The sequence below is a fragment of the Mauremys reevesii genome, linkage group 6, assembly GCF_016161935.1.
Source record: "Mauremys reevesii isolate NIE-2019 linkage group 6, ASM1616193v1, whole genome shotgun sequence".
Classification (NCBI taxonomy): domain Eukaryota; kingdom Metazoa; phylum Chordata; order Testudines; family Geoemydidae; genus Mauremys; species Mauremys reevesii.
Window position 1 is genome coordinate 120,863,669 of NC_052628.1, and position 16,784 is coordinate 120,880,452.

The 16,784-nt window shown below is 43.9% G+C and overlaps 1 protein-coding gene across 5 annotated transcripts in view; it reads right to left on the reverse strand.

The window, feature by feature from the left end:
• Positions 1–16,784, reverse strand: part of PAX5 (paired box 5) — a 224,138-nt gene that overhangs the window by 143,623 nt on the left and 63,731 nt on the right. For all 5 annotated transcript variants that reach the window (XM_039545497.1, XM_039545495.1, XM_039545496.1 and 2 more), the window contains exon 6: positions 132–307. In XM_039545497.1, the coding sequence (XP_039401431.1) occupies positions 132–307 (176 nt within the window). The remainder of the gene's footprint in view (positions 1–131; positions 308–16,784) is intronic.

Below are 16,784 nucleotides of genomic sequence, written 5' to 3' on the forward strand. Positions count from 1 at the left end.
TTGATATGACACCCCCTCTCCAGTGTTCTCCTAGTTAGAACTTGAGAACTAAGTGTTTGGTGATTTCCTGCAAGAAAGTGTCTACAGCCAGAAAGCATGCATCTGAAAAGCTTGGTGGTTCACAATCGTACCTGCTCTGGTTTGATGGGTTCGGCTGTTGTGAAGATGTCAGAATAATGTTGCCTCTCGAAGACTCGATCCAACACTTCTAACTGCTGCTGGGTGAAAAGATCTCCTCGCATCTGTTTCCGAAGGAAATCTCTACCCGGGAGGGAATGGCCATTTGGTACTGGAGATTCCTGAATACCTTTCAAAGATGACAAAATACACAGAAGAATAAATAGCTATTACAATGACCGCCACAACACAGAGGTTTCTCACTGTGTTCCACTCTGTCCTTTGATTACATGTGTCAGCATGTTCAAAAGCAAAAGGAAAAGTTAAACACTTGTAGAAGAGACACTATTAAACAGCGGTGCAATTTATAATAGCAAAGTCTTAACGCAATTTACTAAACACATTCTATTGCTAACTTTGTAAGGTACTGTAAAGGCTAGCTTCCTCCTCGGTGCAAATGGTCATTTTCAAGTCCAAAGTGTCTTTATCCTGATACATAACAAAATGATCAGGATCCGAGGGATAAACAGAACACATTTACTGTTATCAGTAACCTTAAAAAAGGCAGTTCTCCATGCCCCCAAAAACAAATGTAAGCTGCAATGGACATGTTCCATTGTTAACATATGCATAATTCCTGAGGGTTCATAGCATCAAGACACAGCAGCTGAGGTGTTACAGGCAGATTTTCCTAGCCCCTCAGTCACACACTAAAGTAACACTAAACGTATTAGCTGCTTCCTCTGCCTGTAGAATGGAGGTGTTCCTGCTATGCTGCGAGCCATATTTTTCATTGGTGAATTTCAGTGCTACACTAAACTTTGCCTTCTACTCTATAGCAGTGGAGGGCGGAGCAAAAAAGAGGTCTGTTTGCAGCCAGCTCCACCTTATCTAGGTAGTAGCCCACCAGCCAATCCCAGGGCTGATCAGAAACTACAACTGACCAATAGCAGCCCAGCTATCAAAGATGGCCTGGCACTCACCAGTATCCTAGAGGGTCTGGTCTGCTTTGCCCTCTTGGCTGCTGGCTCACAATCCAGTGTTAGTTGTAATGGCCACTTGTATTAGTTACAAGATTTTACAGTAGCGGTGGGATAATTAGCTCCTGAAGATCAATGCGTGTTTTCTAGGCCCATTCACTTGGCAGAGACTAGCAACATTACTCAGCAGTTTTGCCAGTCCCAGAGGTTCAAAAATCATGAAACAGGCCCCCCAAAATCATGAGATTGGCTTAAACGTAACAAGATTTTCAGAAGATAAAAACGTGGCTGCTTTTTATTTGCCTTTTGATTTCTGAGCCTTTAAGATGCACTTGGTAGCATTTTCATGCCTTTCCCTGCAACCATGAGAGCTACAAATGTACTTTTATTAAATGAAAGCTGAGATTCTCCCATATTCACATGACTCCAGGAGCTTTAAATAAAAACACCGCATACCACATGACTTGCACTAAATTGTCAGAGCTGGCAACACTGCACTAGATACCAAAAATGAGCACATTTGAAAGACACGAGCTGGCCTTAAAGAAAGTTTTGATTTGTGTAACTAAACATACCATACGAGCTAAGGTTTTATTTACAGTTAAGATGGCTTCCATTATGAATTGCTTATAAATGTCCAGCAGTGTTGACAATTGTTACTACAGGTTCTGCATCATTTAAACTTGCAGATGGCAAGTATTTAAAGAGATCTATGCAACAACCCCTCTTCCGGTAGGACCCAATCCTACCCCCTTTGAAATCCATGCCAAACTCCCACTGATTTACAATAATGCAGGATTAGGTCTTTACATACAGCGGTCAAGATTTTCAAAAGCAATTTTGCGTGCTCAACTTGAAACAATTTAAAGCCCCCTCATTTCCACAAAGCTCCGCGCATCAACACTGAGAAAATCAGGGCCCTTTAAGGTGCATCAAATTGGATCCCCAAAAATTGAGGTACTTAAAATCACTAATCACTTTGGAAAACTTTGGCCAGCATCTTTACCATACTGGCGCCACAGTATGTGTGGTTGCTGTTAGAGGAATCCTTTAGAGGAATTGCTTTATAGCCAATGATTCAAATCATAACCGTTTTTTATTTACCTGTTTAGACACAGTCATTCTGATTTAAAACAGGAATATCACTGGTAGGTTTATTTAACAGTTTTAGAGTCAATTTTTAAATCCATCAGGGAAAATCTGAACTTGTCATTTGAACAGAATGTCTAGACATGCATACAGTAGTGTGAAAAGGTACAAAGGTTTATAGGAGAGCAGTGTATCTTTAAATCTTTTTTCTATTCCAAATCAAATAATATCTAATAGACCTAGTGCTGGGTTTAGTCAACCATGGCTTATAAAATTAAAATTCTGGTTGCTAGCTGCATGGTAGCAAAAGGCCAGGGAGCCCCTGTCTACAGAGCATGGAAATGCCAGCTTTAAATTTCAGGTTAAACCAATGTTATTCACAATTTGGCTTTGAAGTTAAAGCTTTACACAATTTCAGTCTAGGAGGGGGTGATGAAAGGGAGAAAAATAATCTAATATATAGAATGACCTGGAAAATGTTCCATGCATTTCTAATGGCTCCTGCATTGTTTATATATCAAAAGAGTGGGTGTATAATTGGATCTGATTTTGTTTAAATATGGTGCAGCGGATTCTTGTTTAACTAGAAACAATTGCAACACCACATACTTGCAGTAAGCACATCCATTGACTTTTTTTTTTTTGGTTTGGTGGGCATATCTGAAGAAGATTAGAAGTAGCTTTATTTTGGCTCAAGTCATCATTTGGTTACATCACTGGATGTTACTGATTGCCTGGGTTACCAAAAATAAATGCTAGGAATAGTAAGCAGTAGCAGAAGTAGTATTTAGTAGTATTACAGTTGCTCCCAAAGGCCCTAGTCAGGATCAGGGCCTCACTGTGTTGGGCAGTATGTGAACACCCAGTAGGACACAGTCCCTACACAAGACGCAGACGATCGAAGACAAGGGACATACGAAGGGTAGGGGACAGGGCTCCAGCCAGATATACACAATTTTGAAATACCTTTGATATATCTCACACACTCTCCAATGTCATCCACCCCTCCCAGACACTGGACCCAGTCAGCATTAGTTGGAGGACTCCACGTACACCTCACCACAAGTGGTGACTTAGAAGACAAGAGGGCAGTGCCTTTGCCGACCTGTGCAGGAAAGACGTGGGGGCAGCATGGAAGAAAGCACAGAGGTGGTTGTGAGAGAAGGAGACAAACAGGCCTCCAAAGCGGGTATTATCAGTGGAGCTGCCAGGAGCACAGGGCTACGAGATAGGAGTGGATAAGTAGGGAGAGGCAAGTTTGTTAAGGCCCTTGAAGGTCAAGATCAGAGCTTGGTGTGGTGATGAAAGGGGACCAGCGTAGGGATTCAGTAAGGGCAGTGATATGGTCAGGGCAACAAACAAGGAAAAAGTATCTTAGCTGGTACCTTCTATATGGCACATTCTCCAGGCCCTCCTTTACCCCCTTTTTTCTGGATTTGCATAAGGCAGCCATTTTCTTTCCGTACCCAGAGTTATACCAGATGTTTCGGCTGTAGGTGATTACACAATAAGAACCACCAGAAGTGCTCTGGGGTGAAGCCTTGACCACTCTCCAACGCCCAATACCGGGGAGGTAGGATAAGCTGACAAAGAGCCATACTTAGCTTTCAATGTCTCTAGGGCAGGGCCATCTGTTAGTTCTGTATGTGTCCAGCACCCAGCACAGTGGGGCTAGAGCTCTACCGCAATACAACAATAATAATAAACAACACACCAGTTTTAAACGCATTTAGGATATTCAGCTGCTCATTTAGGGTGCTTTTAAGGCCTGGTTGCACCCCAGAAACAGTGCAGAAAGACCGTACTTTGGGCCAGGATCTGTTCTCCTTTCCAGTGAGTGCAACATGGAGCACTTCCTGGTACAACTTGGTTTTGTTTTAGCTGAGTGATGTACAATACATGGTGCACTATCAGGATATAGAGACAAGCAAAAATGATGCTGGGACTAATTCTGTTTTGATGACTTGTGACCATTAACAAGTGGTTTTGGCTCCACTGTCCAGATCAATTTCCAACTTTGTTAATTGCATTCTGCTTACCTAAACCCACCCCTCTCCCCACACACTCCCTCTGCAACCCCCAACACCTGAACTTTCCAATGGGTTCAGTATTTTTCCACTTCCTGTACTGAACTAGTATTCAGCATTGCTGTGTACTGTTAAATAGTCACTGCATTTTGCTATGGAATTGGTTCATTCCACTGGAGGGCAATATGCTTCCTATATCCTAGGTATAGTACATAATGTCAAAGAGCAAAGTTCATACAGGTCTTTGGGGCACATTTGACTGCAAGTCATTATATAAATGCAAGATAATTATCATTAGCATCATGCATTGTTTCAGTTCACCAAAACATCTTTGATCATTAAAATACCGTTGGCAGGTTGAAACATTTTGGGTTATAAACGGGCACCAGGGAGCAGTAAAGACATTTTTCATATAATCAAGGCACCAGCCTAGGAGGATTATGTTTTGTTGACAGTAACAGGATGTATGCACCCACCTACTCTGCAAAATAATTAGTTCCCAGTCCAGTGGCATCTTTCCAGAAATGCTAATAAAGGAGGCAAGCACAGGATCCTCCTTCATTTAAAAGAGGATACTGTCCCAAAGCAAATACTTCATCCTTTACAGCCCCAGGGTGTGTGTGTGGGGGGGGTGTTTGTGTGGGTGTGTTTATATTTTATAGGCAAGTTTGTGCCACAGTCTTATGTAAGCGATGGTGCTGTTGTGGGTTGGGTTAAACCTCATCCAAATGCTTGGGATCTCTTCATCCTCCTGAGCTGTGAGAATCAGCTAAACAGCCTCACCTAAGACAAAGGGGGTATGAGACCCCACCCAGTAATCTGGATTTTGTGGGCAGCGATACACCCAGGGACAGTCAGACAGAAGCAAGCCAGAAGCAGAGAGAGAAAGCCAAGCAGACACCTGGAAGCACCGTCATGCGTCCCCGAGGTAAAGCTCAGAAAAAGCTTTCTAGGTACAGAGTGCGGGCTGGACAGGCAAGCCAGGAACAGTGAACAAAGAAACTGTCTCCTGCTATTTGATTCCTATGGTGTTCAGGGAAACAGGATTGTGTACATTCCTTGCAAATAAACAAAATTGCACCAGAAAATACCTGACTCTCACCAATTTCTGACTCTCACCAATTTCTCCTCCTAACTGGAACAACCAAGCAATTCATGGCTTGCTGCTCAGGTCAAAAGGGATAACGATGCATACCATGGTACTCCAGAAGAAACCCCAAGAAGCATTGTGCTGCCAAGGCATGTACTCACCATTCCCTCCCAGATTTGCCCCTGCTCCTTGGGGGGTTGTAAGTTTCTGCTGGCCTATCCCAGCTGCTGACTACAACAGCCATACATTTTGGCTCAGTTACGCTTGACTGTGTCCTCCCTGCCCTGGCCACCTGATCTGGGGGAGTGGTGCACCTGCTTAAACCTGCATCTCCAGACCCAACGACCAGGTAGCCAACCAAAGCTTGAGCAGCGGAGTCTTATCCCTGTGGAGCCTGTAATCCAAGTCACAATCTAGTGCACAGTTCACCAGTAAAGGACTCATTGTGTCTGACACCACCCGTGTTTGTCAGGGTGTTCCATGCCGGTTGAAGGGTCCCAACGACATCCCAACGGGCTCCCAAAGACCCTCATTCCATACTTACCACTGGCCATTCCTCACTAGAAGAAAGGCAGTCAGAGCTCTCTGTGCTGCTTTCCTCGCATCAATAAGCAAAACTACAAACGCCTCCTTAGTTGTCGTATTTTTTACCCTGAAAAGTGAGCTTCACTTTAACAAGAAATGTCGGCCACCGTCTGAATAAATCTGAATCAGTTTAGGCAGCTGTAGGCTAATATAATCAACACTCATGCTAGTAACGGAGTTCCCAACAGTAAATAAAAGTCTGTAAATTACACAGCACAGTCAGGCGTATAACAGGTCCACCTTCAGGAAGGTGTGTCATTTATGTATATTGCTGACAATCTACTACTTGAGCTGCCTGAATAATATCCATGAGTAGAAAGTCTTTGTTATTTAAGAAGGAATTACTTTGGGAGACAGGGAGAGGAATGGAGATACCACCTTAAAGGATTTGTTAAGCTGTGACCTTGCTTGTAGTACCAGCGTATACCCAAATAATTACCCCAGATAGATTTCACAAAACAATAGGAATTTCAGAAATGCCCCCAGGTGACTTAGGAGCACAAATGAGACTTGTGTTTAAGACACTTTTAAAAATCCTATGCAAAATTAGAACTACAGGATTGTATTTAAAAGAACTTAAATGAAAAAGTCAGCGCCACACCATTGTTGCTTATCCAGAAAAGGAAAATAGTATTGTATCACTGTATTATTAATATTAGTATATAATTTCAAAATATGACAGACCAGATTTTCAACTGGTATAAATCAACACATGGAGCTAAGCCAGTTTATACCAGCTGAGGAGCTGGCTTAAGGTTCACATTCAACTAGAATAATTTTTCCCTATGCCATTATCAATGCTATAGCTTAAATATAGGTCTATATGAAATACTTTTGTCTGAAGTTATGGTGTTATTGTATAGGACAAATATGCTGGGAGCATTTTTTTAAGTACCAACATGGCTTTAAAAGATTAATCAAGAGACAGAGAACCAACAGCATTAACAGCTCATACTAATAAAGGACATGGTTTCCATCTCTACTTTGTACTGTCCAACTTCATTACCTAATATCATACCTAATTACTTCACCTTACAGAAGATGCAAGCTAATTAGGAGGGATGTTACCCACTACGTTTAAAACATTATGAAGCAAATGAAATATTACCGGGGCAAAAAAAGGTGATTTGTTTCCTTGTATCATGCCTGTAAATTAGTCTAGAAAAAATGAAGACTTTGTTTAATTACCACTTGGAAGGCTTTGCTTAAAATGTAAACTGCATTTCCAGCCCATCTCCTCAGCATTTTGTAGCAGGCAGTTACTTGGTCTCTGTCTGTATCAAAGTAATGGCTTTAAAAAAAAAAATCACATGCACAGTGGGAGATCTTTGCATTTACCCAGGCTGAGTTTTCTAAACACTTATTTATTTTTGCAAGGGACAATTTCACTATAAAGAAGCTTTGTGTATATATCTGCTCAGTGAAGAAATGTTTTCAAGAGAAGTCACTGTATTTCTCCAAGATGAGTATGGTTTTTGCCGTAGATCAAAGCGAGGGGGGGGGAGGGGAAGATAAATCATCAGAGATCCAAAAATACTTTTCATTTGGAGAAGATATCAGGCCATTTCGATGGCACTGATAGAGTCTCAGCTCTGTCTCCATTACCCACTGAAGGCAGCCGGAGTCAGGAGCTGACTACACTAGATTATATTCCCTATAAGATGGTCACCGATATATATATATATGATCTTCAACCTCTATTGATTGACCAATTTCACAAGCAAAGACTGGTGAAATGAAGCTGAAATGAACATCATGCTTTAACTCATTGAACCCATCAGGCCTGAGTTAATCTCACTGCCCACTGTCTCTGATAGAATTCAATTGATCAATCATGTTTTGGTGATAGTACCATTTCACTGGCTTATTGCTTCTTCATTTCAAAGCTTGACCTGTTAGATATACTTGGACCAGTTCTGCTCGTCTTGGATACACAGAGACCAGCAGACAGATGCTGAAGTGCATTGTCTCATGGCCAAGTTTAGCAAAAATTCTGACGACTTCTAAATGCTCCCATATTAAAGTTGCATTTTAATCTCTTGTGTTTTACTGATGTCACAGACAGAATGACTGTAAAAGCCAAGCCCACCATATGGTGATATGGGTGTGTAACAATTAGAATTATCCACCATCTGATCTACTCGGCCTTGTTTTCATGCCTGTAATGTTCTGCATACCGCAGGTAGCTAGATAGGTACAAGAGAACTTAATTTATTGCTCCTTTCCCACTCAAATATCTCAACGTGCTGTACAATGAGCTGAACTGGCCCCTGGGTACACACATCCAACTCCTATTGACTTGAATTGCAATGGCCCATGTAGAATTTAGCCCGAGATGCCTACAAAGTGATCACAGCCCGACACAAGGGGAGGGGGGGATGTGTGTGCAGTGGGGAGGGAGGGAAAGAGAGTGAATGATTAATTATACCTGTGGGTTAGTGGAGGTTTGCTGCTATTATTTATCGCTATTTTTTTAAATGTCAAATAATTCACAGCCAGCAAGTTACACACATAACTAGCCTGTGTAACCGCACTCAGGCTGCTCCACCCTGGCTTCCCTCTTATTGTTTGCCATCCGCAGGCGCCACTCTAGCTATGGACAAGCTCTGCAGCCACCTAGGGCAGCAGGTTTGGCCCAACTGCTCCTCTGCCATGACGGAGGGAATGGCCAAACCAAATTTGAGTGGTGTGGGGGGACAGCACCCTGAAACGCTGCCTCAGGCAGCAGATTGTGACGAGCAGCCTCTGGCCAGCCACACTTGTTCCTTGGAACAGTAACAGGGCCCTTTGCAACTGAGAGCATGGCCTTGTGGTTAACACGCTGGCCTAGGACTAAGGACATTTTATTCCCAGCTCTGCCATAGACTCTCTTTATTGTCTTGGGTAAGTCATGCCACCTCAGTTTCCCCATCTGTAAAATGGGGATAATACTAGGACGTCAGACTTGGTGAGCCCTCCTGGCCCTAAGAATCTATGGGGAAACTAGACTGCACAGCATCATGTATAGCATAATGGAGCCTTAACAAATGATAAAAGAGAGACTGAGTCTGAAGCGTGGGGACGCTTGTTTGAATTCTGATCCCAGCACTCAGCAGTCACCCGTATCTCTCATCCCTTCTGAGAAAGGGGTGGCCTCAGGTACTTTTAAAGAGTATTAAAACGTGGTTCTCTACAGCACATCTGCCTGCCTCAAATACACTCCTTTGTTGTTGTTGTTGTTTTTAAATGCTGCCTTAACCCTTTTAAAATGGCCATAAGCACTCTGATTCGCCACAGTGTCCTAAACCAAAACAGCAGCTGGCCTCTCTAAGGCCAGACCCCACGTGTTCCGAGGCCAGCTAGATCCACATCCTGCAGCCAGGTCGCTGGAGTCTACAGTGGATATTCTGCAGCCGGGTCAGATAAATTAAACAATTGAGGCAGTCCAAGATCATGGAATAAACCCATTATCTGAATGCCTCTGCTAAAATGATCAACAATGAAACAGTTAATGGTGTGGATATTACACTGCCATCTTCATGCTGCAGTCTTATTACCCCACAGGCTTGTCTGGGGCAGTTCCCCTTTCCCAGTTATTGTTCCAGACAGTCAGCAGACAATGCTGCCATGGTAACATTTGGGGTCGTGGTTTTTAAGATGTTCCTTGCTACTATGAAGGCTAGAAAAAGAATAGCTTTTTAAATGAAAGCTGAGATTCTGGAGCACAATTCTGAAACAAGGGGTCAATTCCATGGCTGCAGAATTGCTGGGTATGTGGACACGTGATCAAAGGCATGCAGGAAAGATTGAGGGGGTTTGGTTGGTTGGGGTTTTTTGGTTTTGGATTTTTTTCCTGGGGGAGTTCTTTGCTTTGTTTAACACCGTATATTTAAACATAGCCTTGGTGCCATTACAAACCATCAACTCAATGAGTCTCAGATTATTCCTTTAAAGATCTCATACACCCATATTGACAGGGGCGGCTCTAGGAATTTGGCCCCCCCATCCCCTGTCCTGATTTTTCAAACTTGCTCTCTGGTCACCTGAGGTCAGATGTACCACATACACACACCCTCCCACCGGCCCCCATCTGCTGTCCTCTCTGGTGAAGGAGGCATCCTGCTACCAATCATGCCCATGTGGGAGGTGGTACCATGGTATGGGGGCAGGACTGCAGGGGTGAAGCCAGCGGTGTGTTGTGCCTAAGGCCTTAATCCAGTAATATCTTGGCCTCCTACATCCTCCCACACAGGGAATGTAGCCAATGAATTGGTGCCGTTCCTGACTCATGTGGCCTGCACTCCAGAATCAGCTACACTGAGCCTTTTTCTACCAGACACAGTCCACTGCTGGGCAGATCTAGAGCTCCCTTTCTCCCCTTGCAGCACTGCGTCCCATGACATGCAGGTGCTGTAGAGTTCCCCACACGAGCCACAAAAGTATCTCCAAGCCCCCCCATCATAGCAGAACAATTGTGGCCCCCTGTTGTGTTATGGGCCTTCTGAGCTCCAGTGATGTCACTCCAAAACTTTATGCTAAAAGTCGAAGGAAAGTAGTTACATGGTACAGTGTTGCCAACTATTGCAATTTTATCATGAGTCTCATGACATTTGCAGTTCTCCCGAAAGCTCCAGCTCCTGGAGTCACAGGATTAGGTTAGAATCTCAGCTTTCCTTTTTAATAAAGTAAGTTTCCAGTCCTCAAGGTTGCAGAGAAAAGCCTGGAGGTTTGTCCAGAGTGCACCCTAAAGCCCATAAACTACAAAACACAGAACCCAGCTTTGTTCCTTTTAATCTCATGATTTTTAAAACAATCTCATGATTTGGGGGTGGGGGGCTGATTCATGACTTTTGAATTCTTGGAGATGGAAATACTGATACTGTAGGAACTTTTAAAAAATACAGTATCACCAAAGCTATTTCTAATGATACATTTCTCCCACTGGCAAGGAGATCAAACCCTCAGGGGTATAATTTAAAAATAAAGAAGCTGAGTAAAAAAACAAGGAACTCAATCAGCATTACATTTTTAATTTTTTTAAATGGAGATATACCTATCTCGTAGAACTGGAAGGGACCTTAAAAGGTCATGGAGTCCAGCCTCCTGCCTTCACTAGGCAGGACCAATTTTTGTCCCAGATCCCTAATAGCATCCTCAAGGGTTGAGAGCACAACCCTGGGTTTAGCAGGCCAATGCTCAAACCACTGAGCTATCTCTCTGCTCATACGTTATACAAAGAGTAATACAATCAGGACTGGCTCAGTCAGAGAGGCAGAACAGAGATCAGTGAAATATAAGAGGCAGCAAGATATTTAGTACAGGCCTAATCCAAAGCTCATTGAAGTCAAAGGAAAGTGTCCTTTTGATTTCAGCAGATTTTATATCCAAGTTAATGGCCACTGGCTAGTTTGCCTAGGCAGCAGAAGTAGCCACTGGCTAGTTTGCCTAGACAGCAGAACCCCTAGCACAGTGTTTCTCAAACTTGTTCTGCTGCTTGTGCGGGGAAAGCCCCTGGTGGGCCAGGCCAGTGTGTTGCCTGCCCCGTCCGCAGGTCTGGCCAATCGCGGCTCCCAGTGGCTGCGGTTCGCCGCTCCAAGCCAATGGGAGCTGCTGGACGTGGCGACCAGTACGCCCCTCGGGCCGCGCTGCTTTCTGCAGCTCCCATTGGCCTGGAGCGGCAAACCGTGGCCACTGGGAGCCACGATCGGCCAGACCTGTGGACACGGCAGGTAAACAAACCGGCCCAGCCCACCAGGGGCTTTCCCTGCACAAGCAGCGACCCCAGTTTGAGAAATACTGTCCTAGAGACAGTCCTGACTATAACCCAGGTACAGAATATAGTATAGAAATTCTAATAAGAGAGATTGTAACTCCTGTAATTCTCTGAATAACCAAACAGTCATGACGAGTTTGTTACTAAATTTTGAGAAATTGATTTCTTCCTAATCCCTTTTTCTCAGACGTGTCATACAACACGTTATAGAGACGTGCACATTTTATGCATGCCAGTCTGAAATTGCTTTTTAACTGGTCATTATAAGGTCACCTAAAGTATTTTAAAATCATTTATACATCGCTCTACACCATGTTTTAACAACTTTTAATCAACTATTTTGAAAAGCAATTTCTATGAATGTTTTCCTAAAATGGAAAAGGATCAGCAGAAGATAAAGCTGGAGCCTCTGTTCAACACAGACCTGCCAAACCAGACTCCCCTTATACCTGATGGGACAAGACTTTGTAACTTTGAAAAATACTGATTTGCTTAACTTCTCTGGTCAGTGGTAAGAATCTTAGCAATGGAGAGATGGTTAGCTAGATAGACAGATGTTTGCTCAAGAGAGATGTTTGTTCAAAAGTGAAGGATTTGTTGTTGTTACTGCTTTGTTGTAAGAATGTATCACAAATAACAGGTAAATAATGCCTTAATAACCCCCAAAGAACTGATAGCTTCTTCTTACTTTACAGTATCCAGGCTATGCATGGACCTGATTTTCATTTACACTTAAGGGCTTGTCTACACTACCACATAGGGTCGATCTAAGATACACAACTTCAGCTACGGGAATAGCGTAGCTGAAGCTGACGTACGTAGATCTACTTACAGCGGTGTCTTCACTGTGGTAAGTCAACAGCTGACGCTCTCCCGTTGACTCTGCTTGCGTTCCTCATTCTGGTGAAGTACCAGAGTGGATGGGAGAGCATTCAGTGGTCGATTTATTGCGTCTGATGCAATAAATCAACCCCCGCTGGATCGACTGCTGCCCACCAATCCTGCGGGTAGTGTAGACAAGCCCAAAGCCTGCTTTATACCAGAGTGGCAGTGTACAGGGGTCTTACTTAGTGTACATGTCAATTGGATCCTATAAGTACATTACTCCAGATGTCAAGAGGGAAGCAGAACTAGAAAAGAGACCAAAAACTGATAGCTGAGAAAGAAAAACAGTGCAAAAATATATGAACAATGCAAAAGGATCTGTGTAAACCCAGCCAATATGCTATCACTTCTTCTAGAAGGTATTTGTTGACGTTAGCTGAATGGATCCAGAAGGTGAAATCTCCATGCCACTGAAATCAATGGGACTTTTGCAACTGTGGAAGTAAAGCAAAAACTGACAGGAATTTAAAGGGAATTTCAGTGCAAACAAACAGTCACCTCTAAGCAAAAGTCAGGCTAGCTGTAACCCTAATAACGCAAAATTTGTAAAAGCAAGGATTGTGTGAGGCAAATAAAAAAAAACTGTAAAAAGTTGTTTGACCTTGTGTTAAATATAAAATGTAAACTGTAGTCTAAATAAAAGTAAAAAAAACAAAATATCAAAATGACTTATGTATAAACAAAATGCAGCTGTTGCTTATTATTGTACGTAACAAAAAGTATAAATGCTGGAATTGTTTACCTGGAGAGAGACCTGCCTAGGAGGGGAAAACCCTGTGTCCTAGCGCACTCTCTCCCTCTATGCAATTGCTTGAAAAATAAAGTATCTAACTTTGCTGCACCCAACCAAAAAGTAAAAACTAAGTTTTTCTGCGACACAACTGACTTCAGTGGGGCCAGGATTTCATCCAATATGGCAGCTGACGGAGCTGTGTTTTAGGTGCTACACCAAGCAGTACATTCTCCCACGGTCTATGAAGATGCCCAGTTGTGAGCAGTTCCTGGATAGTTGTACTGAAAAGAGCTGGTTGATGACGAGTTCAATCCTGCAAGGTGCTGAGCACTTTGGCCCTGATCCTGCAAATCACTTACGCACATGCTTAACTTTAAGCACGTAAATAGCAGATGCTGAAGTGTTGATCACAGTCAGGGCCTGAGTGCTCAGCACCTTGCAGTGTCCACCCTGAAGAAGCACCCAATCCTATAAACACTTGCACACATGCATTACCCTACTCCGGTGGAGAGCCCCATCGAAGCCAATGGATCTACACTAGTGTACACGTGATTATGTGCACACCGGATCAGGCCCAGAGACTAGTTTTATTTCTTTGTTTAATTGGGGTGCTTTAAGTGCCCATCACTGTTGCGGCTGGACTCTACAAAACTACACAAATATACAAAACCCAACACTCTGCTGCGCAGAGCAGGAAGCCTAAAGCACTGCCTGCGTTTGTTGCTCATGAATAGCCACAGCCAAATTGGCCTCACTTTGTCTGGCCAATAGCAGCAAATAGAGCCAGCCCACATGTTCCTTATGCCAGGCACTGTCTTGTGCCAAGCCCCGGCTCCCGTCAACTATCTCAATTCTGTCTTGTGATATACAGGAGGTCAGACTGGAGGATTGAGCAGGTCCCTGCTGGCTTAAAAAAAAAAAAAAAAAAAAAAAACTATGGATCTGATGGAGGCGCTTTCCAAAACACAAGGGACCTCCACTTCCATCCCTGGAGGAGCCTCCTGCAGGAGTGTCCTGTCTGGTCTTCACTACCACGGGCGAAATCCTGGTCCCTCTAAAACCAACAGCAAAACTTTCAGATTTCAGCAAGGGCAGGCCTTCGCCCAGGGCCGGGGCCAGGTTCAGAACCACTTTCCTGAATAAAGGGTATTCTACGCTATTCGGTGCTTCACGATAGTGCTGTCTGAACATACCTGACTAACGCAGTGTTGTTGTAGCTGTGCCGTCCCAGGATGTTAGCAAGACATAGCTGACTAGACCAACACGTATTCGAAGGATGGATTAAAGGAATTTACACACAGCAGGCCGCCTCCCTTTCTGCACACCACCGTTCAAACCAGTACACATCATTAGCGAATGAAACCGGCACCTCTGCAGAAGGGTGGAACGCGCTGTTACACTGACTAAACTATTCGGGTTTGTGTGTAATGGAGTTAAGGGTGTAACACTCAGAGGTAAAGTGAACACTAGTGCAGCCTAGTGCAAAATCAGCAGCAGCATCCGATATACAAACACTAACTAGGTAAGGGTCTGAGCCAAAGCCCATTGAAAGACCCCTATTGACTGTGATGTGCTCTGGATCCAGTTCCAGACATTGCAAGGTTCAGAATGATACACTCTTCAAAAGCAACTGACATTCATTATTCATTGATGAGAATTATTTTTGTTGCTGTTATTAGTATAATATTTGTACCTGTTACTTTCAGATTGCAAATGTAAATGTAAATACATTTAATTAAATTATTTAATTGATATCTCAATAGCAGCTAGCGGCACCAAGGGAGACTGGGTCCCATTGTGCTAGGCACTGAATCAACACACAGGAAGAGTCGGTCCCTCCTCCCAAAGAGCTTAGAATCCAAAGAATCCATGGAAAAGTCAGAGTTCACAGCCCCCAGCGACCAACAGATCATCTAGACCAGTGGTCCCCAATGCGGTGCCCACGGGCGCCATGGCGCCCACATACTGACCGGCGGACAAGTATCTGCTGAAATGCCGCTGATTTTCAGCAGCATTTTGGTGGCAATGCCTCTTGACGTTGCCGCTTCTCGGCGGCATTTCGGCGGATGCTTGTCCGCAGGCCACGGTCCTCGGTGGCTCGTCATCGGGCGCCCGCCACCCAGAAAAGGTTGGGGACCACTGATCTAGACTGACCCCTTGAATATCACAGGCCACCAGCACCCGCATGCTAACCCAACAACTGAAATTAGACCAAAGTATCACCGCCCATAGGACACTAGACTATTCTGTGCCACAAGCAGAGAATAGGAGGGACTGCAGTGTACCAATGCCTGTGGCCACCACAGTGGCAGAAATTGTTGATATGCTTTTTGCCTAGTATCATTTGAATATGGCTTCAGTTTTTAAAACTTAAGAATTAGGGGCTTGATCTGTAGAGACTTTCACATGCTTAAGTTTAAGCATAGGGTCAGTTCCACTGAATTCAATGGAATGACTTGAAGTTGCGGACGTGACTCACTCTTTGCAGAAGTGGGACTTTATTCCATAATGGAGATCAGAACCCTATTACAGTATAAAATATTTACAAGTATAGTATTGCAATTTATGTGAAATATGTAGTTTTAATAGTATTTTACATATTTTATCAGTGGGTTAGAGCTGGGCAACATTCGTCGCAAACAAAAAAAGTCTGGATAAAATTCCACCATTTCATACTGGGCAATTTCACAACCCAACCATTTGTGTCTGTTTCTCACGCCCAGAAATTGTGTCTGTGCATTGTCCATTCTGATGACCACAGAGTGATAGCTTGTGCCTCTAGCTTCACTTTGGAGACAAGTTGTAGGTTTCTTAGCATTTTAATCACGTTTATCTACAAGATACGTACACAGAGCAGGAAATCCCAGCCCCGCTCGTGTCACTGGGAGTTTTGCCAATGACATTGAGGGGGCCAGGATGTCGGAGCCAGAAACCAGCGTGCTGGGAGTTTGGAATGTCGGGATCTGAAATAATATAGGCCCGGATTGTAGAGAGAGCTATATGCACCCCTGCCTCATTGACTTCAATAAGGCTTCATGCAGGCATAGGGGGTCTGTTCACGTGTTCTTTTTAAAGCATTGGGGCCTTAATTTGGTTAGGATGATGAATTCAAAAACCCGTGTGTTGCCCCATTTCTCTGTCACTCGTGTGTGCCAAGTTCATCCCTAACTTGGGAACAGTTACACCCCGCCCCCCCCCCCCACACACACACACTGTTATCAGTCACAAACACTATGGTGTAATATATATGTGCAGGAGGCAACCGTGATTTGGCTACTGTTGTCAGAGCTAGGGGTCTGAGGCCAACTGCGTACCAGCAACAGGCATCCACAGTGCTGCAGATGTAGCAAGACCCAGTGCTCATGAACTGGAGGCCACTTGACTTCCGCAGTCCATTGGCACTGCGGCGCACCCCGTACTCCATCTCCTCCAGCGCCCCCTGGCTCTCAAAGTTGTAATTCAGCACTGTGAGCACAACATTGCTGCCCAAAATCCCATCCCTGGAACATACGTGGCAGTATCTGGT